The sequence below is a fragment of the Drosophila busckii genome, chromosome 3L (genome assembly GCF_011750605.1).
Source record: "Drosophila busckii strain San Diego stock center, stock number 13000-0081.31 chromosome 3L, ASM1175060v1, whole genome shotgun sequence".
Classification (NCBI taxonomy): Eukaryota; Metazoa; Arthropoda; class Insecta; order Diptera; family Drosophilidae; genus Drosophila; species Drosophila busckii.
In genome coordinates, this window is record NC_046606.1 from 4160958 (window position 1) to 4188931 (window position 27974).

General features: G+C 36.8%; 2 protein-coding genes across 3 annotated transcripts in view; one reads left to right on the forward strand and one right to left on the reverse strand.

Annotated features, from left to right (window-relative positions):
- LOC108599926 (phosphatase and actin regulator 4) overlaps window positions 1–27974 on the reverse strand; it is an 82687-nt gene that overhangs the window by 45278 nt on the left and 9435 nt on the right. For both annotated transcript variants that reach the window (XM_017987135.1, XM_017987136.1), the window contains exons 3-5: window positions 2090–2254; window positions 1922–2020; window positions 851–1267 (exon numbers count right to left, since the gene is read on the reverse strand). In XM_017987135.1, coding sequence (XP_017842624.1) covers window positions 851–1267; window positions 1922–2020; window positions 2090–2254 — 681 coding nt within the window. The remainder of the gene's footprint in view (window positions 1–850; window positions 1268–1921; window positions 2021–2089; window positions 2255–27974) is intronic.
- LOC108599929 (neuropeptide-like 4) lies at window positions 23453–24458 on the forward strand. The gene is made up of 2 exons (XM_017987141.1): window positions 23453–23504; window positions 24139–24458. Exons 1-2 carry the CDS (start codon window positions 23493–23495, stop codon window positions 24361–24363), a joined length of 237 nt encoding a protein of 78 aa, XP_017842630.1. The 5' UTR covers window positions 23453–23492; the 3' UTR covers window positions 24364–24458.

The window sequence follows — 27974 nt, forward strand, 5'->3', positions numbered from 1 at the left end:
ATGAACTGAGAGAGCGCCGCAAGCGAGAGCGAGCATTGTTTTCTTTTTTTTTTTTTTTTTGGCAAACATATGTAAAAACGTTCAGACATAAATGTCAAGAGCAGCTAAATAGCGGCTACATTTTGTTTGTTTACCATTTCAAGCAAATAGCCTGCCAGGCAACCCCCTTTGGACTACTAACCCCCCCACACACACCCGACGCCGCCAGTTAATCACATTAGACTGCTTTAAGCTGTAACAAAGCGTTTTGTTTGTCTTCTGTTTAACTTATTAACTGACATTTTCGGCTATATTGTCGCTGTTGCTGACTAAACAAGCAGAAAATTATCTTTTTTGCATGTCTGAGTGCGTCTGTGTGTTTACAATGGGCTTAAATAGGCGTTAGCTGGAATTAATTTGTCCTAAGACGCGTTTAATTTATGGTCAATGAATGAGACAAGCGCCCAAAATGGCGACAAGTTACCACAGCCAAGAGAATTAATTGTAGTTAAATATAAGAAATAATAGTTTAAGCATTTGGCATAGCCAAATTGACTTTATACTCAGTTGAGTTCTATTTAACTACTCTAAAAAAAAATTAAGCTTAATGTATTTATAAATAAAACCCATAAAGCTTATCTTAAATTTGTTTTTCTTTTCCCAAATTTGAGATCTATCTTTCAATTGATTAAATTGAATATATTTCTTTCTATAATTTCAAACCTTTTCACCTAAAGTATGCATTGCATTTCCGCTTACTTTAAAAAGCCCAAAAGCAGGCTATAAATATAATTTCTTTTGCACTGCGCCATGTCACCGCAAATTCTACTATGGAAATGCATAATATATAATCTCTATAGAATTCACTTACCATTATTATTGCTGATGGCAAAACGCTGCTGCAGCTGCTGGGCCAATGCCTGCTGATGTTGGGCAAGCGGTGTAAGCGGCGCTGAGGCCTGTGGACCGACGCTCAGCTGCTGTGGCGCCGACTGCGAATGTGGCACGCCGCCGCTAAGCGAAGAAGTATCGGAGGCGCCATCGTTAGCGCCATTGGCCATGGAATTCGCCTGGGCACCGTTGAGCATGGAATTTGCATTAAACTGTTGCACGGATATGGAGCTGGGCACGCCTCCAGATTGCTGCTGCTGCTGGCTGATGAGCGCATTGCCGGCGCTGCCATAGGTATTGGCATTTATGGAATTATTGGCTTGATTTATGGAATTGTTGTGGACGGCTGAGAGCAGCGTGCCATTGGAGCTGGCGCCGCTGTAGTATGAGTCCTCACCTAGAGAGAAAGAGAAAGCGAAGGGTAAAAAAGTCATTCATAAAAGCAAAAGCTTAGGCGCGCAGCTTTCATTCAGAAAGCTTAAGCAGCAGCAACTTTCACCAACAGCGCCACCTATGGTTGCATAGCGAGAAACAAAGCGGCGCTTGTTCGGTTTAATACGCTACAGCTTGAGGTAGGTTCGATTTGTCAGCTCGCGCTCTCTCACTCTCTTTGCAGTTTTATCCTCTTTGCATTGCATGCACGTTCATTCGTTTAGAAAGGCTTTTGTGCCCGGACTCTGATTAATTGCCAGCGGCAAGAATGTCGCGACGGCTTTCGTTGCGGCGCCTCTTCAATCTATAGACAGCGGCAACTCCCCTTTTCCCACACTTGAGCAAACAATTTAGCAAAGTGCCAAGAGTCTCAACTGTTTGTCGTCGTGACGTTCGTCATCGTGCCAATCGTGCGTGGATTATGGCCAATTTCCGTTTTGTTTGACTTTGACAGGCTAAAGCCAAAAATAAAACTGGCAACACGCAATGCATGGAGCTAAAAAGTTTTGCTTTTGCGGTTTCAAAGGCTTAGACCAAGCACGTTAATTGGCTGCATAACTAACGCACCAAATTTAAAGCCAAACTAACTAACTTTGCTTGAGCTTGCTCAAACACTTACCCGGCTCTGGTATATTCCCCAGCGTATTCTCCGGCAGCAGTATGCCCTTTTGCACTAACTCATCGCGATTGGCACGTACAGAAATCTTACGCTCCAAAGCTATAAACCGAAATTATAATAAGAAATTATAAAAAGTTTACACTGCAATTTTTTATGTTGGACACTTACATTTGGAGGCCGCTTCGAATTTTTCGCTCTTCTTTTTTCGGCGCCATTTCCAGGGCTTGAAGAAACGTCCCAGAGCACTTAGTTTGCTTTTGCGCTCGAGGGGTGGGGTGCGGGTGCCAGAGCCTAGGCTATTTGTGCGTATGGCGGCGCCATTTTGTTTTTTGGCTGCAATGGAAAAGAGCGTAAGTTAACAATTAGCTAAACAAGTTGCGAAAATTATGACAGCGGCATTAAAATTTTAGCGGAAGCTTTACAACGCACGCAAGTGAAGCATGTTATGCCCTAATTGGGTGGCATGCAACAACAATAACAACAAATACATTTGCTGCAAGTTGTGTGTGTGCTGCTCCATTGAAAGCGAAAAGTGCAAAGAAAATTGAAAAGCGGCAAAATTACAAAACATTTGCGCATTGCACAAATTGCTGCTGTTTGTTGTTGTTTTTATGTAATCAACTTGAACTGCTGCTGCTGCCTCTTCTTGAGGCACCTACGCTGGCTTAGACAATTCAATTAGAAATTCAAAACGAGTTGAGTTATAAAATTGCTTAACTTGCATACAAATTCACTACTGCAGTCGCTGCTAATTGCTTGCCACTTAAAGCTGCAAGCTTATTCCCTAAAGAAATCTCAGCTTAGCTTTAGTCAATTTGCATTGTCAATCTGTAGCTTGCCCCACAAAGAATGTGGCTGCCACTCTCAGATTGTCAGTGTGTGTTTTTTCTTAATGCTGATGGCTACAGATAGCAGCTCCCACACACACACACACACACACAGCTAGTTGGACAGCATTCAAGCGTTGAAATTAGGCTACCTACAAATAGCTAGAGGAGCATTCACATTCACATTCAAACAAGCAACGGAAAAAAGCGAACAAAATCAGCTCAAAGGGAATGTCAGTGACGCTTGTATAGTTGGAATGAACTGAAATGAAATGGGCATATGAATTATGCATATAGGGAATTATGAACATATATGGAATTGCAAGAATTTAGAGCCAAAAATGTAAAAAACAACTACAAAAATAGCTTAGCAATTCTATAAACGCAATGAATAATAATTTGGAAAAACAAGTGGCATTCGTTTATAGCTAGAACATGCTATGCGTAGCTTTAAATATGCTAAATTTATAGCTAAAACCAATTTTATACCATTCCAGCTATTAAATATGCTAAATCTAGCCTGAAATAAGCCAAGCTAGCAACGCTGTTTTATAGCTAAAATGCTTGATTAATTTAATAATTTGAAATACAAGTGGAATTCATTTATAGCTAGACCAGAATATATATAGCTATAAGGAATTTTTTACCATTGCAGCTTATATCATGCTAGCTTGATATAAGCCAAGCTAGCAACGCTGTTTTATAGCTAAAATGTTTAAGAAAACAAGATTCATTTAACGCAATAAATAATAATTTGAAAAACAAGTGGAATTCATATAGCTAGAACAGAATATGCTAGATTTAAAGCTATAAGCAATTTTATAACATTCCAGCTATTCAATTTTCAGCTATGCCAAATTCTAGCTTAAAATAAGCCAAGCAAGCAACGCTGTTTTATAGCTAAAATGGTTGAAAAGCATGAAACAATTGAAATTGAAACGCAAGTCCAACTGATTTGAACGCCTTTAAATGCACGCAGCAAACTAAAATGAATAATAAATTCTAATAAAATTTGTCATAAAGCTTAAAATGTCTTTGACTCAAAACCATTTAACATTCTCGCATAGCAACTCAGTTGTCGCTGAAGCTTTACTTTTCTTCATTTCATTTTTCTTAACTGTGCTGCTGTCAACTTTATCATAAAGTGCTAGCTGCCAGGCTGTGTGTATTAATAAAAATGCCAGCGAAATGTGGCAAATAGGCTAACAACTATTTGGCTTCCTTCTTAACAGCCAACAGCCTAGCCCCACCCACTGCCATTTCCCCTTCCGTTTCCCTTGTTGCCAGACCAGGCCAGCCAGCCAAAGTAGTAAATGCTAAATGGGCACGCTCTTTGAATGGCTACCCAAGCTACTGTCAGTCAGTCAGTCAGTCAGTCGAGCTGTCCCAATTGTGGTCAATTGTTGAGACTGTAAGCAGTGAAGCTGCTTTTCATGCTTGATTTGAGTTGCATAACGAGTGAAAAACCTGGCTAGAAAATAAAGACTTTAAGAGAGTGAAATGTATGTCAAGCTGACTGAAGAAATGCCGCAAAATGTTGCACGTGCAAAAGCGCGCCTCGGACCACAACGGAAGCATTATTTTTCACAATTTAAATGGCGCCAGCAAAAAGCTGAAAACGAAACGGAAAAACAAACACAGCATGGGAGCAACAACAAAAACAGAAAAAACTATGAAGCAGCAACAGAATTTTAAAGCAAGAATTTTCATATGTTCTGCTCAGTGGCAGCGGCTGCTCTGCTGCTGCTCTGCCCACCAGCTCAGCAATTTGTGTGACCAAAACGGAAAAACGCAAAAAAGCAAAAAGCGAGAAATATGCAAAACGAAAATAAAAGGCGACGTCAACTTCGACAGTGCTGTAAGCGTCGCTGCTGACGTTAGCGTTCAACAAATTCTGTTGGTTGTCGTCATACGTTCTGAAGTTCATGCATATGCATGAATAAAAAATAAAAATATAAGTGAGTAACTAAAACGCTATACAATGGAATTGAAACAGCATAAGCGAGTGTGGCTTGGATTAAAATAAAGTAAGTGAAACAGAGTCCAAAGCAAAAGCTATAAAGCAATATGATTAATTTAATATATTATATTAATTAATATGAGTAAATTGAATCTAATGGAAATGAAACAGTGTAAAAACACAAGAAAATATATGAAACATATACTAAAGCAAAGTCTAAAAACCAAAATGTAATATTTATAATAAATATTTGTTAGCTCATATCGAATTTAATGGAATTGGAACAGTTTAAGCAAGTGTGAAGCTAATAAAATGAAATGAAACAAAGTCTAAAAGCCAAGCAAAGTAAGAGTATTTAACATTCATAATATTTAATGAGTAACTTAAACAGAATTAAATGGAATTGAAACAGTGTGGCCGAGTCAAGAAAATAAAATGAAACAAAGTCTAAAAATCAAAATGTTTAGATTATAATATTATATTGAATATGACTATATAAAACGCTATATAATGGAATTGAAAATGTGTATAAAAAAATAAAATGAAACAGTCTAAAAATAAAAATGCTTGGCATATTTTAAATGCATAATATTTGTGACAACAAATTAAAATGAAACAGTTAAGCAAAGTCTTAAAACCAACCATAGTAAGCGTATTTAATATTCGGCGCTTTACAAATAGTTTTATCATATTATTTTGGACTTTTTTTAGTCGCTGTCGCTGTCGAGTGAGTGAAAAATTAAAATGAAACCGGTTTGCGCTGCCTTTTGGTGTTTTTTTTAGTAACCGAGAGAGCCCCAAACCCAAAAGCAGCTGCTCTTTTGCTTTTCAATGAATGCAGCAAAGGCCCCAAAGCTACAAAAGCTACAGCCACAAGATTTTGAGCTTCTAAATAAACGACAAGGGCGACAACAACAACAGTAATGACAACAATAACGTGTAATATTTTATGCGAACGCGTGGAAAACGAGTTTTTCGCGAAAGTTGTTGCCATTGTTTAGGCATAAACAAATAGCTAACAACGTAGGGCTTAATATTAAAAATCAGAGAATATAGATAGCTAGAAATAAAAAAAGTGAAAACAATGTGTGACAAGTTCCCAGCGCTTTGTTCAAAAAGGAACTACGCTTGAGCAGCTAGAAAGTGAATTTAGCAATTAGCAAGCAACATAATGCACTGCTAATTATTATTTATTAGCAACTTCAAGCAACGCGCCTTTAAATTTATTTCTAAGCTCATTTTTATTATATAACAACGATAAGAACTGACAGTTGAACAACAAATAGAAATTTATGTATCTATCATATTTGTTTATAGACTTTGATATATGACAGTTGTATGTAAATTAACAATTGTCGTGTGTGTGCCATTTAAAGCACAGTCAAGTGCATAAGTATGCACACACACACACACATGTGTGTATATATAACTGATAACTAGAACAAACAAATTTACAAAGCAAAGCTAAATTTTTTGGCGCTACATTGAAGCAAAACTTGACAAGTTTATATAAAAATATTAATGGCTTTACTTTTACCTCTTAGCTTTATCTCAATTACATTTAAGCTTCTTACGGACTTTTGCAATTTCAAAACTGCATTAACAATTATATCTAATAATAATAGTAAAAGCGGCTAAAATTGCTGCGAAATTAGGTGAGCCAAGCAGCTTGGCGCCAATTGTAGACAAAGCGCTGCTTTCATAAAAAAAAGAATTAAAAATGAATATAAACCAAAGCGAAATTGTTGTCGAAGGTCGCAGGCGAACTAATTGACGCCCAAGCTGATTGCTGAGCTAATTTGGCGTGTCGGGCTGTCGAATTTTGATTGCAATATGAAACCTGAAATTAATTGTAATTACTTTGCCGCTGCTGCTCGAAATATAAGCAGATAAAATTGTAGGCACGACTCTTTATGTGAGGGCAATTTACGCCTGGCCTGGCACGTATACCCCCCAAAAAAAAAAGAGTCTGAGAAATGAGCGAAATGTGAAATGGATGCTTTTAAATTGTCGCAGCAGCTGCAAAAGCGCAGCAAAGCGTACAATGCACATGCAAAGAAAGAGAAAGAGCGACTGTATTTGAATTCAAATCACATTACGTATACGCAACGTTGCGCATGCAATGGAAAACGTGAGCGTGAAAACACATTGCCAAATGCTTATGAAGGTGTCACTGTCTATATCGCTGTCACAGTTTAGTGGGCGGGGGTGGGGGGTTTGGTGCGTGAGCTGAAGCGCAACGTAGCCAATGTCATAGAAATAAAACCAATAGTGACAGCTACAAAAAACCAATTGCTTGTTTATTATTATAAAGCAGCGCATTTGTTGTTGACTTTGAAATATATTTATATATTTTTGTTATATATAAAGTAGTGCCCGCAGCAAACTATAGGCATTTAATTACAAAATTTAAATCAATAATAGTCCAAAAATAAATTTGTTAAAAGCATTTAGCTATAGACGAGTTTTATATACACTTTGCTTAACAATATATTATATTTAATGCTTTAGTCTACTACTTGCTGTGTAACTTCTGCCTACCCTTTATCCAAAATTTGTAAATGTCAAAGTGTATTACAAAGTTCAGCCATGCATAACAAATAATTTGAGTTCATGATTCATGGGAAAAAGAGCACTAGAGGCCGAGCGCCATGGCGGAAGCGTTCAAGCTAACGAAATTGCATATTTAATGCTTGCCCATAAATCGGTCAATACTATATAGCCCATATATATATATACATATGACTGTAGGCAACAACAAGTACACGTGTTGTTTGCGCCAATTAAAAGCAATTTTATTGCCGCTGCTGCTGCTGCTCTGTCTCTCCCTTTTACACAGGCCTGCAGCTAATTGCAATTAAATTGCATGACATTTGACATAGAGACCGGGGCCAAGAAATTGTTGAATGAAACAGTCAATCAAGTAAATGATGCCTTAAAATAGACATTGCTAATGTGTATGGAACTTGGACGTTGGTAGCTTAACAGGAAATGCGTGTATGCATGAATTGCAGTTTATATAGTCGATGAATTGATTTAAAACTTGCTAGTATAACAGTTTGTTTTCTTATTTTTATCAATTTAAATTAAATTTTATTTGCACTTTCAATGCAGCACTCTATTCACTCTATTATATAAGTATAACAGTATAACAGTTGGTACTAGTATAACAGTTTATTAAGTGAGTATTTATTGATGTTATCTTTTAATAAATTTCACTAATGCAGAACTTTATTCATCACTTACTAGTATAACAGTTGCTGCTAGTATAACAGTTTGTAAAGTTAAGGATTCTTTGTTTTACTTTTACCAATTTAAATTAAATTTATTTTCGCATTTTCAATGCAGACCTGGATTCATTACTTATTGTTAGTAGTATAGCAGTTCTAACAAGTATAACAGTTTGTAAAATAAAGGATTATTTTAATTGGCTTTTATCAATTTAAATTACAATGCAGAACTGCTTGCATGACTTACTGGTATAACAGTTAATAAAGTTATATACATTTGTTTAGCGCTTGTCAATTTAAATTAAATTTTATTTTTGCATTTTCAATAAAGAACTTTAAACATGACCGTCACCCAACTTAAATACCCTGACAGCATTAAACGCTTTATGCGCTTCAACTGTTATACAACAGAATTTACTTTAGTCCGTCTCCGCTTCGCGCTGACGGGACAGCTCAAATTACCAACACACGGTGCCCCGAGAGCCCCACCCAATTTTTATTAATTCAATTTGCAGCTTTCTGTGACACGTTCTGTGTGGCATGTTGGAAAATTTACAACATTGTGCTGTGGCTTTGGGGCAAACAACAATCAAAACAACAGCGATCATAAAAAAAAACTTTGTCAAACAACAAAACCAAAAAAAAAGGCGTTTGTTTGTTACTTCAGTGGAACAGCATATGCGCAAATATTTGCAAACAACTTTACAGCAAACGCCCAAATATAAACAAAAACAAAAGAGCAAAGCAACAGCGCTAAAGTAAACACAAAAAACTAAAATAAATTGCAAATTCAATTAACATAAAACTTGTGTAAATCAAGACGAGCCATATGCGCATTATTATAGCTCAACTACAGATAAATGCGAGAGTGTGTGTGTGTGTGTGTGTGCGTAGGCTTATGTATCTGACAGATACACACACACGCAGATAGGCGTAGCTATAAAGCTTTGAGTGTGCCACAAACTAATTAAAAACATTTCAAATCTACTGCACTTTGACGTGCGGCAATTAGCAGTCAGCAATTGAATTGGTTTTGATATTAAAAACAAAACACTTTGCAAAAAAACAATATTTTTAGGAATTTGCGTTGAGAATGTTAACACCACAAACAAACAAACAAACACACACACACACACATATCTTTATATAGCTTGTATAAATATTTGCTGCTAAATGTCTGTGGCGAAGTATGTCAGGGACATGTGTTCGAGACTTATGCAAAACTATTAACAAGAGTGTGTGCGACAAGTGAACTGATTTGGCAGACTTTAGAACGCGAGCTTGCGTGGTAGCAGTTGATTTGCCTTATATAAAACTGTTATACAACAGAATGTTATAGCTGAATTGTTGTACAAGTATTGTAGGAGCTGATTATGCAGAGCTGGCGTGGTAGCAGTTGATTTGTCATATATAAAAGTGTTATACAAAAACTGTTATACAAGTATTATATGAGCTGAGCTTATAACTTGCGTGGTAGTAGTTGTTTGGACGTATAGAAGTGTTATATTAAAAAACTGTTATAAACAAACTGTTATACAAGCATTATATGAGCTGATTTGTTAAATTTTAGTGCGCGGAATTGTGGCGTAGCAGTTTCTTGGGCTTATATAAAACTGTTATAGTGCAACTGTTATACTACAACAGTTATACAACAACTGTTACTGTTATTTGCACTGCACACATTTGTTTTAATGCAAAGGCAGTAAATTTAACTTGATTTGCCACATAAACTGTTATACTGTCATACGAAAAACACATTTACTTTAAACTGCTATACCCAAATATAAAAGTAAGTCCGCAATTCAAAGCTTGTTTGCCACAGTGTTGAAACCACTTTGCTAAGCTCCATCAATGCACAATCTAAGCCACAATAAGCTGACGTCTAAAAATCCTTTAGACAAACACACACACACACACACATGCGAGACTTTATAGCTCATAGCTTAGTACAGCAGCAGATTTGTGTGCGCGCAACTTTTTTAACTACAGTTAATGGATTTTTCAGTATGCGGCTAACTGTATTTAAAGTTTAGCTAAAACAAAAACTTTTGTCTAGCCGGCAGCTGGCAGCAAAAAAGTTTTGCCTTGCAAGGCTTTATCGACAAATTGGCTGACAGCCCAGCGAGTCAAACAATGTGCAACATTGAGCTTGCAACTGCCACCTGAGAACAATCAAAAGCTCAGCTGAGCTGAGGCGGCGGCGCTAAACTTTTTATCGTATGCCAATAAGCAGTTGGTTACATATTTAATGCACAGACTGTAAACTTGTCTGCAATTGATATCAATTCAAATGAATTGCAAGCACAAACTCTTGACCTGCAGCGTCGACAAACGAGTTGCCTGCCCGCCCCGCTTATCAGCTCATGCCGCTGTCACTTGCAGCCAGTTCCGCCCCGACGGCGTTAATTAAGTCAAATGAAAACTGGCAGCAAAAAAAAATATATAAATGAAAAAGATGCAGCTGCGAGTGTTACACACACGCATAAATTTAACTGCGTTAATTAAACAAAAACGCAAGCTCAGTATTCAAAAGCAATGACTGAATTGCTGATGATTTAATCTATTGAAATCTACAATAGCTCAAAGCGCAGTTCTCTCAAGTTTTAAATAAAGTTGACGCCACGTGCCGCAATTGAAGCTGCGCAATTTCAATGAGCTCATCGATTAATCGATTAAAAGTTGATTGATTGATTGCACTGCAATATGTGCGCTCATCTATATTTGTTATACAACTTGTCTACTCCCCTGACAAATCAAAAGTTATGCTGAAAGTAGTTCAAACTACTTATTTTCGCAGCACTGCAGCATCATCAGCTTTTGCTCTTTTTCTATTTATTGTATGTGGCGATTGGGTGCGGCCTATTGATCGATCATCGTTCGATTTAAGTTTTATGTGCGTCTCGGTCAATGTGACAAGTTTATTGGCATCGTTAGTGAGCCCCACAGACCAGGTGTCTAGCTTGTTTTGTAGCCATTAGGAGCAGCATGTCGCATTAATCAAGCAAAAGGTTTTACTTTTGCAGGGGTCACACACATGGAGTTGGCTTCAATCATTATAAACATGTTTAAAATAAAAAGCCTCAAGCTCATGCTTAAACACTTTCAAAAATCTAATACTTAATTGCGAGTTAACTTCATTTTGAGTGGCCAATCTATTAAGCTTATGGCTTAAACGAGTTGCACACGATTTCAACTTGAACTTCGACTTGAAATTTGTGTGTGATTTCAATATGAAAATTGAGTGTGGGGCAAGTGGAGAGCTTGAGCTATTGATATGCATGTTGCTGTTAATAACAAATTGGCTTTAGCTTGTGTAGAGATCTGAACAGAGATTAGAGAGCATGGAACATAGGATTAAATAGAATTATTGTATAACAGTTGATAATATAAGCTTAAATAAGTGTTTCTATAATATTTAAAACATAATAAAGTGGGTATAACAGTCTGTATAACAGTTTGTATAACAGTTGCTGGTAAAAACAATTGACACAAGCTAATATAAAAATTTATGCTGCATTTATAGCAGAAAGCAGTGTGTATATGAGTTTGTATAACAGTCTGTATAACAATTTGTATAGCAGTTGCTTGTAAAACAATTAATAAAAAATGTTTATATATGAAACAAGCGAATATAACAATTTACACAACTTTTGAAGCAGAAAACAGTGTGTATAACAGTTTGTATAACAGTTTTTATAACAGTTAATACAATAATTGCTAGTAAAACAGCTTATAAAAATTTCTTATACACAACAAAAGCTAATATAACAGTTTATTTATCATATAATTTATATTTATAGCTCTACTAACAAGTTTAAGATTGATCAACACGCACTGCTTAACTCACGTTCTATGCAAACAATAATTATCAGCTGATAAAAAACAATACCTCTTGCCAACAACAACAATAACAACAACAATCAATGACTAAGAAAACATTTAGCGCGCAATTTTCATAAGAAATAAAAGAATTTGATGTTACAAGAGAGCTTATCCGTCAACTTAACGCTGCTGTGTGTGTGTGTGTGTGTGTATTTAACAAAAGTAAGCAGAGCCAAAATCAACAAAATCAGCTTTAACTACCGCAATAACAAAAATAAGACTCGAGTAGAAATTCAAATCGTGACTGCAAATAAATTATACAACATTGACGTACTGAACAAACGATGTGGGGAATACAATGCGACAAGCGTCAAGCATTGATAATGATGTTTAGCTATGCATATATATAAAGTATATATAATATATAATAATGATGAGCTGTAGTTGCACACACTAAGCCTCATTAGCACCTGAAGCAAACGAACGAACGAGCGACGACGCCCACTGAAAATTATATTCTCAGTATTCATTGTAAACAAGCAGAAATTTTTGTAAACAAATTGAAGAAGTTAACAAGTTGCGCAAGCAAACATTTAACACGTATACAATTTATTATAGGCATGTTCACTACCAAAATAGTCAAAGTTAATCAACAAACACACTCGTTTGGCAATTTATTGATTAATACGTTGCGATTAGCAGCGCTTTAGACATAAAGAAAAAAGAGAGGAGGCGTGGCAGCCACAAACCAAAAACATAGTAGAGCTAAATATTTGTTTTTAACTTTGGTACACTATCAAAACGACGGCGCCGTCGCGTCCATAAGACTGAAAGTAGCTTTAAGTGTTGTTGTGGTTGAGAGCATAAAAAAGGGCAAAAAGCTGAAGGCAGTAGCATGACTATGAAGCTACCCTGTAATATTTAAAATAACTAAGCAAAGTTACATATAAAAAATGCAAAAATTTAATAATTAAAGCTTTGTAGAAAATGCTAAATTATAAGGCTATGCAAATTAAATTATTAAATGCTTAAAAATTTATTGCGAACTGCTAGAAATTTTCGAAATTTTTAGCAAATATGCAGCTGAAATTTTTTTTAAACAGTTGCTATATTTTTTTTAATTTTTAAATTGCTGTTCGCTTAGCTTTTACTCTTTGTACTGCCACATCATAAAATTTCCATAGTATAACAATCAAATTTAATATTTTTTTTCAAGCGCTCAAGGCAAATCGATGCCTGTTTTTATTTCTTTTTTTTGGGCTACGCAGACATGTATAAATAGCCACTTGGCCACACCTACAAAATTATCCTCAAGCTGCCTGCCTGCCACACACGAGTGGCGAAGACTTCAAAAGCTTCAGCTCAGTTCAACTTTGTTTGTTATTGTTGCTGCATTGTTTGAAGGTTTTGCTACTGACTTGTCGACTTAGCTACTGTATTTATTTCATGCTGGAAACGCAATGAGACACAGCGAGAAAGAGAATTGCCGATAGCTAAATTGAACTGCAAATTGAAAAAAAAAGAGCAAATTCACAGCCAGCAATTGAGCAAATGAAATTTTAGTAAAACTGCAAATGGGCTGGCATTTTTTATCGATAATATATCGATCGAAAGTGCGGGGAGCAAGCAAAGCCTTTGATGTAGGCAATTGAATTGAAATTGAAAAGCGTTTGTGACTAAGCGAAAGGCAAACAGACAAAGAGAGCTAGACATCGATTTATGTTTTATTGCAGACAATTTAATTGTATGTGTGTGTGTGTGTGTGTTGCGAAATTGTTTTTGCAACAAATTGTAGCGCGCTGTAGCGCTAGCGGAAATTAAACTCAAGAAGTTATGGCTAAGGCAAAGGCCTTTAATTTGGATTTATGTTAAGCCAACAGGCCACATACATATAAATTAAGTTTAATGCCCAAGATATAAATGTGCTTAAGTTGATAGCTAAATTTGCATTAACTTTTATAGAATTCATTTGCATAAGCCAAGTTTTCAGCACCTTTGAGTCGAGCCCACGTTTCAAACATGAGTCATCTAAACTTATCATTAATCAAGCATAAGCAACAGGCATATATACGCTATATAATTTACAGCTAATTATACAGCTTTGTAAACTGATTGTTACTTCCGATTACTTATTTTTTGCACTTTTGCCAACATGTAAACTAAAAATAAATTTCATTCAAAATTCGATTGCTTATTTCTTTTTGTGAATTTTATTACGCGTTTGGCATTTAACACATTTCTCTTTTCGCAATTAAATTGCTCGTATTTCAAGTTCAACTGAGAGCGCCAGACTCTCTGGCAAATCGTTAATCTTAACGCTTCGATATAATTAATTCAGTGTGTCAGTCAATCCGTTGCGCTGATGATTCACTTGTCAGCGTTTCAAATTATTATTATTGTTGCTTGTGCATTTGTTAACCGCATTCCGCGCATATTTTGTCATAATAAATACAAGTTTGAGTTTGTTTTTTGTCAATATTGTAACTGGTTAAACTGCAAGCTGCAAATTTAATGAATAGGCAAGCGGAAATGCCATTGCATAGATTTTAATAGATTTTAAGCTTAATTTTAATTGTTTTCCACTTTACATTTGGCCCAAAATGTTATTTCACGCTTGAACATTTTCTGAATTCCAATCTATTTATTTGCTCAGTTTGCTGCACCTGTTCATGTTAACAAACTCTAACCACAAGTGCAGCATGAAATCAGTTTATACGCATATAAGCCTAAACCAATAGCCCCTCCCCACTCCCCCCACTCTACAAACTGCACATATTGTTTGCCATAGACTCTAGATAAAAGCGTTGACACACACGCTGCTCTCTCTCTCTATCTCTCGCTCTCGCTCTCTCAGCCATTTCCCAAACCCAATCAAACAAAGACTCGCCGCCCCCCCCTTTGCCTTTTGTTACATCAAATTCAAGTGCAGTGAACCATTTTGGGGCACGGTCATGTCGTCGTTTCCGTTCTGCCGCAAAATGTGTTAAAAACAAATAACGAATGTAAAACTTTTCGTCAGACAATAAAAGCAAAAGGTAAACAAAAGGCCCAAGCCAGACTAACAATGAAAATATGTTCAAAAGTTGATTTCATTGCGGAATTTTGTGAAACGCATCGTTTGTTAATTGAAAATGAAAATGTTTGTGCACAGAGAGCACAAAAGTTCGATTGCCACAAAAAGAGGCAAGCGCAAATGCATTGCATTGTTGTTTGAGAAAGTTCAGCAGAATTTCAGTTGCAAATGGAAAGAGTTAGACAAACGAACTAACAAATCGATAAATTGTTGCTAACAGTTAGCTCGATGTTCTGGCTTTTTACTTAAGCGCAAATATCGATAAATTGACATTAGCTATTAATTCAAAAGGTCAATAGAACTTTAGCTTCAAATTAAAAGTGTTAGACAAACGAACTAACAAATCGATAAATTGTTGATAACAGTTAGCTCAATGCTCTGCATTTTTACTTAAGTGCAAATATCGATAAATTGAGAATAGCAATTAGCTAAAAGATATGTTTTAGTTAAATAAATAGGTTTTGTTAATAGTAAGGATCGTTTTATATCGTTAAGTATATCATTACACTTTTTTAATGAGCTGTAATGCAAATTATCGATAACTTAGCTATCGTTAAATAGTCTAAGCTGCTGCTTTTCGACTTACCACCATTAGCATTGAGCGTATTCGTATCCTTTGCATTGCCAGCATTGTTGCTATGCAATATATCCGATAACGATAACGATGACGCAATCAGCTGACGTTTCTCCTCAAAGTTAAGAAAATCCATTGAATTGCTGCGCTGCGGTGTAACGGTAATTGTAACCGATTTCTGCATTTTGGCCACCACACAAAGTTGTTGCTCCAAATCTGTTGGATTAGCCACAGCACTGGGTGAATCCGGTGGCGAATGCTGCTGATCAATGCCATCGGTGAGATCCGGCAACTGTTGTTGCTGCTGTTGCAGCTGATGTTGCTGATAGGCAAGCGCATGTTGCTGCTGCTGTTGCTGTTGTTTCTGCTGCTGCTGTTGACTGTAGTAAGCAAATGCGGGCTGCGCAGTTGCCGCACTATAGGAGGGCGGTCCAAGGCTGCCATGTGCCACACGTGAGGCCGCAGCAGGTGACAATTGATAGCCAGAGTTGTGTGCTGCTTCGGCTTGATCATGTCCATTGATGGCGGCTACCAAGCTGGCCAAATTATTGCGACTTGTGTTGCTGTTGTTAAACTTTGAAGCAGCAGCATTGCTGTTGTTCAATTGCTGCTGCAATTGTTGATGTTGTTGTTGGAATTTATGTTGCTGCTGCAGCTGCGCAAGCAATTGCTGCTGCTGCTGTTGTTGTTGATAAGACATGTTGCTGCTGCTTTTAAAACACTAGCAGTTTATAATTTAGCTATTTTCTAGCTAGCTGCAGTCATTTTTTTCTTGTTAAATTTTTCACTTTTAAGCTTTTCACTTTTAGTTGTCGTTAATTACTGCAATTAAAATACACACACACACACACGCGTAAGTAAGCAACAACAATGCTAAACATAATTGCCTTGACACCCTTGTAACAAACATTTGTTTTTACTGTCTAGCTATATATTTTGTCTATGTTTTTATGTGCCGTTTTAACTTTTACTAGACAAGCGGCACGCAACACTTGTAAGTAGTTAACGCACGCAAGTGCAACAGGCACAGCAACAATAACAACAACAACAGTAGTTAGAATTAAATTGACAATCATAAAGAATTTTTGATATAGAGTATTAACATGCAAGCTCAGCCCAGGAGGCTAAAAGGGGTTGCAAGCAATACAATAGGCTAAAAAAATGTTTTGTGGTAAAGTAAACTCAAGTAGCTTGTGGCATGCCTCAGCAAATTGAGCGACAAGTGCCACATTGCAAGGGTTGGCATATTGAAGGGTTTGCCTTAGAGTCTGAAGTTGCAAGCTCAGAGCTCAGATCAAAGCGAATGCATTTAACCAAAGCTGTTTAAGCTAATGAAAGTGAAAGAAAGACGCAAAAAGCCATCAAATTGCCCAGAACTTGAGCAAAAAATTATATAAAGCACAAATTGAACATTTTGCACAAGATTTTGAGCTGCTTAACTGTCTAAGCCAATACAAATAAATAGATTAAACATAAAATAAGTTAAAGCTGCTAAAACTGCTGTCAAAAATCTATTGAAATGCATACAAAGCAGCGGCTAAGCCAATGCAAAAGAAGAGCTAGCTATAGATATATATAAGCCGACTTGGCAGCAGACTAAAGTTAAACCTTTGGGCAAACCAGTTGGCCAGACAAATCTTATTAGAATGCAAGCGAGAGCGAGATAGACATATAGGTGGGGCATGTTAGCTCAGGTAGATTTCAGTATTTTTTTGTGGCACGCAGTTAAAGGCTCGTTGGCCTGCGTATAAAATAATGACAGGATACAACAACAAAAAAAAAAGAATATACATAAAAAAGGGCACACCGACAAAGGGCAGAGAACAGAGACAGAGAATTGGAAGCAGCCGCTTAAAAATTCCAACTGCGTATGGCGGGGCGACTAGACGTGGCAGCAACAACAAGTGTAGCAACTAAATTCAAAAGTTTAGCAGTCTAGAAAAATAATAATGTTATATGTTTTCGTTAAGATGCTTGTAACTGTAACCACAACAGTCAGCCACTGCTCACTGTGCACAGTGGTTCCACAGCGCTGAGTTTTTAGAGCAAGCGCTGCTTAGATTTATTTTATGTTTTTTGGTTTTGCGGGCAACAAAATGTGGAGCAGTCAATGAACAGCCAGCAACAATTAAAATAGACAATGCCATTTAAGCATAAAACTCAACAGACATGTGTGGGTCAACAATAATTACAATATGTGTGGCAGAGAAAATAGCAAACAATATTTAAGCTATGAGGATATAGCAGACACAAAAGAAAGCAAAGCGACTGACAACGAAATATTTTTTAAAAAGAAGGAAATTTGCAGGAAATTTATAATTACACTCAAAAGGAACAATTAAATTAGAAAGTGCAATGCGAACAACAGAGGGCGCTGCAGCTGCATTGACAAGCACACAAAACACATGAAAAACGGAAAAGCGATGACGCTGGCAACTTGTAACTTGCAACATCAGCGGCAGCGGCAGCGGCTGCATATTAAATATGAAAAGAAAAATGAAAAGCTTGCTGCATGTGTGTGTGTGTGTGTGAAAAGCAAATACAACACAGCAGCCGCACTGCGACAACAACAACAATAGCAATAGCTATAAGTGGTGGCAAGTTCAATGAACTCTTACAGTTCAGTAGTTTAGCGATTTTTTATTTTTGCTTTGGCGCACACACAGTGGGTCAGGGGGTGCGCCAAAGCCGCAAAAAAATAAGTCAAAAATAGATAACAACAATGCTGTGTGCACGAAAAAAAAAAAAGGAAAGCGTTGTGAAAAATGTGGAAATAAATGAAAATTGTGCAGTCGCAGCTTGTGATTCAAATCTGAGCGAAAGCGCGCGCAAAGTTTTTGTAGCTACTACTATTAAATTTTATGACTTATATTGGCGCCTGCAAAAGCCAATCAAATCCAATTAAGAGCAAGAGAGCAGAAAAAAGCGCAAACGCTTTGGGAGTAGAAGAGTGTGTGTGTGTGTGTGTGTGGGGGGGAACAGAACGGAACTTTGTTTCATTGCTTGTAGCACGTTTTATGCCATATGTAACAACAACAAGAAGCAACACGCGACAGAAAAACAGAAAACAGCAGCTAAAGCAAACACAACAAGCCCCAAAAGCCCCAAGAAGAGTAACAGTAACAGTAACAGCAGTCAGCGAACTGAAACGAATGCGCTGCCCTCTGCCGCTGCCAGCAGTAGCAGCAGCAGCATTAGCTCTGACCAGCAGCTGTCGCGCAGAACTTGCACAGTGGCACGCAATGCTGCGAAAAAAAAAAAAAATAAAACAGCTGAGCAATGCAAATTGCGACAGTTAAACAGTTGTGTCTATTTATAAGCACTATTATTAATAATGCAAATAAATAATAAAAGCAATACATTTGCGTTTGACCCAGTGATAAGGCGCAAATATTTATAGCTGCTTAGTTTATGAGCATCGGCTGATTTTATATGTATCAACTAGTATCAACTGCTGACCCACTGTGCCAACATACCAATGCGCGCACACACACACACATATGCAAACAGTTAGGCAGAGCAGCTCTACAGAGAGACATTAATACAAGTGTCTGTGGGGTTGCTGCTAATGGAACACAATTCACAACAGGGCGGCTGGCTGCTGCTTCACATTTGTACTAAAAGTTGTTGCCAGCAGCGCTGCTGCCGCTTCTTCTTCTACTTCTTTAACTGCTGCTGCTTTGTCTGCAAGCACAAACTACTAAGGCAGCAAGTATGTAGAACAACAACAATGGCAGAGTGAGAGAGATACATGCATAGATAGAGAGCGAAGCGCAGGGAGGCAGCGCAGCGCAGACAGAACAGACATACGAAATACCATTGAATATGCCTCCAGACAACTACAACAACAACAACAACAACGACGACGACGACAAAAAGGAGAGGAGAGGCCACTTGGGGGCGCTGAGAGTGGAAGTTTGTCGTTGGCGTTGGTGTCAAAGTCCAAAAACTTTTTACTGCAAGAGCAGCGTGCTGCATGCTAAGGGAGCTGTGAAGGGGGAGAGGGCGAAGTAAATGCGTTGAAATGCGCGTAGCATAAATTTAAATTTTCGCAAAGAGAAGAAATCATTTTTTTTATTTTGGGGGTTGCTCAACTTTTGGAGGCTGAGCAAAACAGAAAGTAGTAAAAATCATACCAGACACCCAAAAGCAAAAAGAGCGGGTGTGTGTGTGGGTGAGCGCAAGGGGAGTTCTCAGTCAAAGAATGTAGTCTGGCGTTATTGCTATCTCACTTGCACGCACTGCATTGACCCGTCTAGACTTTGTAAGTAGATAAAAATACACAAAAACCACACAAAACAAAATTCGAAAATTGTGTGTAAATGCAAAAGCTGATAAGGAAGTTAATTTGAAAGGTGCTTAACTATAAATATTGAATAGCCAAAAGCTATAACAATATGCATTTAAATTGGTCTTTTTCACTTTTTTCCCAGCGCTGCTTTTGTTGTAGTTTGTCTTATTATTGATTTCACTTTTTATATTTTCATAAATATTTAAACAGCATTTTAAACAAATTTCCGCTATTTTGCTGCTGTTGTTGTTGTGGCTGCCGCTAACACCTGCTGCCGACGTCAGCGCCAGCTGCTTTTTGTTATTTTTCGTTGCTTTTTTCTATTTTCTATGTTTTTTCTTAGCTGTGTTTCATTGAAAGTTTTTTTTCACACCTGCAGTTTTAATGGACAAGACAACAACAGCAAAGTATAGAAAAAATATATATTTTCTACTATTTTTATTGGCATTTTTTTACACACACACAGAATGCGCTGCTAGCATCAGCAGCGCAGCAGCAGCGACGTTGACAGCGCTGAAGTTGTAAAACCGGATTTTTTCTGTTTTTGGGCGCATTTATAGTTGTTACATCTTGTTGTATTTGTTGTTGTTGTTGCCTTTTGCACTTTGAACAAAAAACCAATTTCAAATTAAACATTATTTTTATTTTAATCACACTATTGCTGCTGCTGCTTATTCTTTGTCTTCTTCTTCTGTTTCGACAACTGCTTCACATTCCATTGAATGCTTGCTTTTTGTTTACCCGCCGCCGCGGCGTCACCTTTATGCTCTTGCTCTTTCGCTCTCTTTCGTTCACTTACACTTGCCTGCAGCTGGCATTAATAATTTATATGTTTTGCGTCTTTGCCAATGATTTACTAATAATCATTTATTAATGCTCAATATTATTAAGTCAATGCACTAATACAAACACACACACACAGCAATAGAAGCAAGCGACGCGATCGCAATAGCTAAACGTTTGTATGTGCAAATGTTGTTGAAAACAATTATAAAAAACAACGCGTACACGCCGGCATTACGAAAATTTCATCAAACTATTTGTGTTACTTGCACAATTAGTTTGGATACCAATAGTTATTTAGTTGGCGCCGCTGGCAAGCATTATTGCCTTTTAGAATTCACTTTTAGCGCGGCGCGCACCACAACTGTTGCAACAGTTGAGAAAACCACTTTGATTGTATATTATTTACCTTTTATTTACGTTTCTTATATATAAACAAAAGCACAAACACTAGTACGAAACATCCGCGCGCACAAAAACACGTCCGTCCCGTTTACAAGCAAGTTACAACAACAATAGCGCTAAAAATATCAACCAATTTCAATGTTCACGATTCACAATAATACAAGTATCTAACAGTTACTGCAGAACAGCGCTAGAGCGAGAGATGCGATGTTCGAGTTCGCATTAATTGTTTGACTGTTAACAGCAGCATAACATTTACATTTGCACTGGAGCGGTTAACCGCTTTGCTCATTTTGTGCGGCCCGTTTCGCTCATTGCTCACATGGCGGCTCTGTTAACTCAAAAATGTAATGCTAAGCAGCAGCGCTAAGTTTGTTTATGTTAGTTTTTCTTGCATTTTGTATTAATAATGTTTACAAAGTTAACATTTCATTGACAATGCTTGGTATTTTAAAGTTGCTCGGTCACTGCTCAGTGCTAACATTGAGCAAGCGCGGCTGTTATGTCAACAGCCCATAACAATTAATTGCAAATAAAACCAGCAGCAAACTACTATTATTAAAATCAATAAAATAATGTAGTCTACACAATGCAGTCATTATTTATGCATTAATTACATTAGTAAAACTAGTTTTATGCTTTAACAGCGGCTTAACACAATTAGCAGCACTGTTAACTGAGCGCGCCATTTTTAAGAGAGCAATAATGAATAGGAAATTTATTGCATGCGATATTTTTATGTATATAACACAATTCCCACACAACAAGCTTTGCTGCGCTAATTATCAATTCAACGAAATAAGTTTTTCTTTGATTCAACTGTGTTAATTGGCAATGCTTTGAAATTAAATAGATGAATCAATATATGTACATATGTATATTTCAACATAAAATGAAAACAAAAACCTCAACCAAAACTATTCCACTTAAAATGCCTAAAATAATGTGCCACTGCCGCCCCTAATATAAAAAAAAAACAAAACGATGAGCCAATGCTCACACACATACGCACACACATATGTATAACATATATGCCTATTTTCCATTTTCATTATTTACCAAGCAAATGAAGCAATCAAAACTGAAATATATGTTTATTGTTGTTGCTCCACTTTAAAGATAATTTACCTTGTTGTTGTTTGTTTGATATGAATGCAGACTATAAACTATGAAATTCTTTGCGTGTGCTATTAATAAACGCATTTATTTTTGTTAGAATTATGTACATTAAAGAGTTTTCCATATTTAGTCAGCACACACACACACATATGCATGTGTGTGTGTGTTATGTGTATATGGAACACAGGAAAACGGAAGCAGCAAACAGCAGGCGCCTGTTAAAAGTAGTTGGCGAAAAGCGTGGGAGGAGGAGACTGTGGGGAGGGGCAGGCTGGCATTTGTTTGGCTACCAAAAAATGCCGGCAAATGTAAAGCGCAGACGCGAGAGAGCAAAAGTACACTCAAAGAAACAAAAGCAAACAACTTACATATAAAAAAAATAGTTTAGAGATTTAATTGGCATTAAATAAACAATAAATTTATTCAATTTGATATTAATTTTTATTAGATTGCATACAATAATGTTATGCAAGCGCAAGAGAGCGCCAACAACAGTTTTACAGCGACTGCAGTTTGAGTAGCACTGCTTGCGTATAGCATGCGATAAATTTGTTGCTGACTGCAGAACTGTAAGCTGAACTGCGTTTGAGTTTACAAGCAATAAATGGATTATGGTTTACGTTTAGACTTTTCATGGCCAAAATAAAATTATGCTAATTGAAATAATTAGCTATGTCAACAGTTGATAAAGCCAAATATCAAATTGAAACTGTCAGTCGTTTGAAATTTAATGCAAATAACTGTAAGGAAGCTTTTCTCGGAAAATGAATGTTGGGATTGAATTAAGTTGACTTTGCCTTTGAGAACCAACCATACGCATATTTCTTGCGAAATTAATTCTTGATAAAATGCCAGTTGCAAAGACAGTGAAATATCTCTCTGTTGTCTAAGTAAAGTAAGTTAAGCCACGCCCCCCAGCTGCTGCTGCTGCTGCAGCTGCTGTCAGCTTGAATTATATTTTATTTTGCAATATGCAAAACAAGAAAACGTTAAGACAAAAGCGTAGAGCGCTTGACAAATTGAAAATGTCTTGCAGCTATAGCAAAAAATATGCAGCAAGATTCATTTTTTTTTTTCAAGGTTGAATTACAGCATTTGTTAAATAAAAATTTGATTACTTCCGATTTTAGGGTGTCAATGTCGCCGCTCAGCCCACACACCCAGCAAGGTAAACAAACACACGCACACAAAAGTAATTACGAATGCAGCGCATGCCTCAAGAGACGCCTCATAAAGCCCAAAGACATTTTGTGCTGCCCAAAAAGCAAAATTAAAAGCCCAGGCACTAAACGTGCCATGGTCAGTTCCTACCTCAGCACACGTCCCTAGGCTCTATGTTGAGCTCTCTCTCTGCTAAATTGTCAGTTGACTGACGTACTGAATTTTTTTTCTTGTTGTTTGCTATAAAAGCTACAACTATTTGGACTTATAAATCATAACAGTTTGTTCGCTTCAAGTCACAACAAGCCGCCCACTCAATTTCAAAGATGTTCAAGTTTGTAAGTTGCACACAAAGTGTGTTTTGATTAAGTCTGTGTGTGTGTGTGTCCAAAAGGATATCAAAAGAATATTTCCAAGTGAATAAATTAGGCAAAAAAGAAATTAAGTGAACTACTATTTTGCTAACTCAATCAGAAACTTAGAAATTGTGCATGTCTAATTTGGGAGACAAAGTTTGTTTCAAGTCTGTTGCAGAAATATATAAGAGAGAGAATAGTGAACTAAAGAGCGCATTTGTTTGATCATAGCGCTCTCTCTTTCTAGCATGTTATACTAAAGAGAGCGCTTACTACAGGACTTGTTCTCTCGTAAGCATAAAGAGCGCATTTGCTTGATCATAACGCTCATTCTTTCTATGAAGAGAGCACGCCCAGTTAAAGGCTTGCTCTCTCTTGAGTATAAGGAGCGCATTTGCTTGATCATAACGTTCTCTCTTTCTATGAAGAGAGCACGCCCAGTTAAAGACTTGCTCTCTCGTAAGCATAAAGAGCGCATTTCCTTGATCATAGCGCTCTCTCTCTTTCTAACATGTTATACTAAAGAGCGCTCTTACTTAAAGACTTGCTCTCTCCTGAACATAAACTCTAACTTTTATGCTCTTTTACTATAATTTTTTTCATTATTTAATTACAGTTCGCTCTCTGCCTATTCGCCGTCGTCGCTCTGGCTGCTGCCAAGCCTCAGTTCCTGGCCACCAGCTATGCTGCCGCTCCAGTGGTCGCTGCCTCGCCCTATGCCGCCTACACTAGCGGCGTCTATGCTGCGCCTTATGCTGCCGCCTATACCAACGGCTATTATGCATCGCCCTATGCTGCGTACAGCGCTTATCCCTACAGCTCACTGTACTACAGACGCTAAACGTTTTAAAAGCGAATGCACACTGTGTTGAAATCCTGATTGTTGACAACTTAATGAACAAATAAAAACGAAAATACGCAAACTATGCGCAGTCATTTGCTTTGAGCTCTTAATGGACGTAACAAATTTGTTGACTGAGTGCAGCAGCCCAGAGTGTGGGGTGAGGGGAAATAGCTATGAAATATATTTACGGCCACGCATATTTAGTGCCATCAAAAGCAGGCAGGCAGCGTGACTGCCACATATATCATGTTGCAGGTTGCAAGTTGCAAGGGGGCAGCGGGGGCAGCTCGGGCTGTCGCCTGCATGCGTTTTGCCTTCTAAAATGCGCAAATTATGGCAACTAAGTTGCTTCATGTTGTCCCAAACACGCACAGCATACAAAAAGTATAGCGCTCCCACTCTAACGTTCGCTGTCTCGCTCTCTCACTCCTGGCCTGGCTTTAACACTTTGAACACACGCATTGCACCCACACAAATACACATACATATGCATAGCAGGATATCAGCAACAGTATTTGCATATTTTATATGTAGCATGCTTTCGGGCGCATTGTGCACAGTGGCTACAATACGATAAGAATGCTGACAAATTTGATAAGCTAAACAAATAAATATTCATGAATTTATTTTTGTAGAAAACTTTTTGTTTGCAGCAGCAAATTATAAAGTTTTTTTAAAGAGCTAAGCACAATCCTATTCAAAATTATTTAAAAATTATATTGAGCATTTGCTGTAATCAAATTTTAGTTTTGCTGCAGCAATTTGTTTGTAATTTAAATTTTTATTACATTTTTACACTAACCAAACCACTGTGCACGCTTTTAGTTTGATATCTTATGAAAATTTCTTATCTGTATTAGCCAGATTCCATAGCATAGCGCACATGAGTGCGACAGAGACAGCCGAATACGAAAGTTTTTCAGCATATTAAAGTGAAGCAGAAAAAAATGTCAAAATTTATATTTAAGTCAGACCAAAGGCAATTTCAAGTTGGCAGCCAATGCAATATGAAAATCTAATTTGTATGAAGCAAAAACGCCCATGCACAGTGGTGCGTAGCTGTAAAAATACCTGTGAGGCAAGTGTAGTCCATCAATGTCAAGCTTACCTGGAATAAAAGAAAAAATGCGTAAGATGAGTAATTGATAGACAGTGACAAAGTTAAGTGCTAAGTGAGGTAAATAATATGCGTGTTAAGTAGCTTAAGCTAAGCTAATGAAAACAAAATGAACTTTGGTAACATAAGAATGTGAACTTCAACACCTTAGCAACTTGGCTTTGAACTCAAGCGCATATAATGGCGACACTAGTTACCAGTAGACAGCACATTCACTAGCTCAGCTTTCCTTGGCTATTTTTAGATCAAAACACACATTATATTTTATTTTATGTTAGTTTATCTATCGCTATCTCATAAAGCTGCTCGTTCTTTATTTATCGCATGTCTAACATTTGTTTGCTGTTTATTGTTGATTCCTTTTGGCAAGAGCGTCTTGTTTGGCAATCAAGCTAAGTAAATGCCACACGTATAGCTATTGCATATGTATTGAAAAGGGAATCAAATTAAAATTGATGTGTGTCTATTGACACAATAGCTGAGGCAAACAAATGCTCTGCATAAGTCTTAAGTAGATGTAAGTCCATAATATGGCATAAAGATGATTCAATAAACGTTGACGCAGCATTTAGCTTGTTTAAGTTAAAGTTTAGTGGGTTTCAAGCTGACTGGCGCACTGGATACTGTAGCTTATTACCCGCTAAAATGAATGGGGTTTCAATTTCTTAGCAGCAAAGTTAAGCTTTATTTATTTGAAAGTAAGCGAAAATATTTAAACATATCAATCAAAATTTAAGCCTTTAAGCTAAATAAATAAGTTTGGTGGATTTCGAGCTAACTGCTGTACTGTTACCCGCTGAAGTTCGTTGGGTTTCAAACTTTTGCTGCAAGTTATTTATTTAATTTAAAGCAAAATAAAATATATATAAACATATCAATAAAATTTGTAGCCTTTAAGCTAAATAAAAAAGTTTAGTGGATTTCAAGCTAAGAGCTATGGAGACTATAACAGTTTAGCTTATTAAGCGCTAAAATTAGTGAAGTTCTATTAATAATTTTAATTCATAACCAGAAAATTTTTGCTTATTTATTTATTATTTGAAGCCAGCTGTTAAGAACTTAGTCATATCCATCCAAAAAAGAGTTTAGTGGATTTAAAGCTAACAGCTATGGAGTCTATAAGAATTTAGCTTGTTAGCCGCTATAATCAGTGGGGTTAAATTTCTTAGCAGCAAAGTTTTACTTTATTTTAAAGTAAAATAAATTTATAAGCATATAAAACAAAATTTAATCCTTTAAGCTAATTAAAGAAGTTTAGAGAACTTAAAGCTAACAGTTATGGAGCCTATAAGAGTTAAGCTTGTTAACCGCTAAAATGAGTGGAATGCTATTAATGAATTTATATTTTCTAGCAGCAAATTTTCGCTGATTAGTACTTATATATTATTGTAAGCAAACTATAAAGTAGTCATATCCATCAAAATTTCAACTCTTTAAGCTATATAAAGAAGTTTAGTAAATTTCAAGCTAACAGCTTTAAGAGTTTAGCTTATTAACCGCTAAAATGTGTAGCGCTCTATTAATGAATTTCAATTAGTTAGCAGCAAATTTTCGCTGATAAACATTAATTTATTATTTGAAGCATTTAGTCATATCCATCAAAATTTCAACCCTTTAAGCTAAAATTTATTTAACAAATCGTTACGCCTGCTAGCTACATTGTCTTTAAACTGCTGGCAATTAACGAAAATTTCACTTGATTGCTATTTATAATTAATTGTGTTGAGCCAACAGCCAAGCCAAGGATACTACTACACAGCTTAAGCGTCAGACACTAAGTGGCAGCCAGCCCAAACTGCTAAGCAACCTTTTTGTTTGTGTGTGTGCGACACTTCAAACTTCAAAGGGTTTGCAAAGAAAAAAAAAACCAGCAGCAGCCCAAATTGCTGTATAAATAATTTAAAATAATTTATAAGTCGCACTGACCTTTCCTGGCAATGCACAATAGCAATAATTTGTGTTTACGTTCGGCACGTAAATTTTGAGAACGTTTGCGCAACATTTTGTGGCAAGCAAATCAAAGCTGCTGACACTTGCAGCGTTTTTGCTGATAAATATTGCTGGCGTCAAATTGAATTCACACACACTACAGCGTTTTATATATATAACATATACATTTATATGCTATAAAACTTTTCTTTTCAACGCGTTCAACCTGGCGTATAATCGATTTTTGATAACTGAACGCAGTTTAGTGAAAAATTGCTTTTGCATTTGACTTTTGCCGCGTGCCGCGCTCGTTTCAACGCCTTTTAACTAACTAAAATCAATTGTACAACTTATCACAGCATTGACAAGTTCTTTTTTTTTTTTTTTGCTTTTTGTGCACTGCTTTCTTTATGCCACTCGCTGTGGCGCGAAGGTTAAAGCACTGAAAACATAGCCAAGCATAAGTACACAACTAAAATCAATAAACTTTGCTAAGTACAAGGTGTTAAATTAGTTGGCATTTAGTAAAAACATTTACATAAGCTGTGAAGCTTTTGACGCT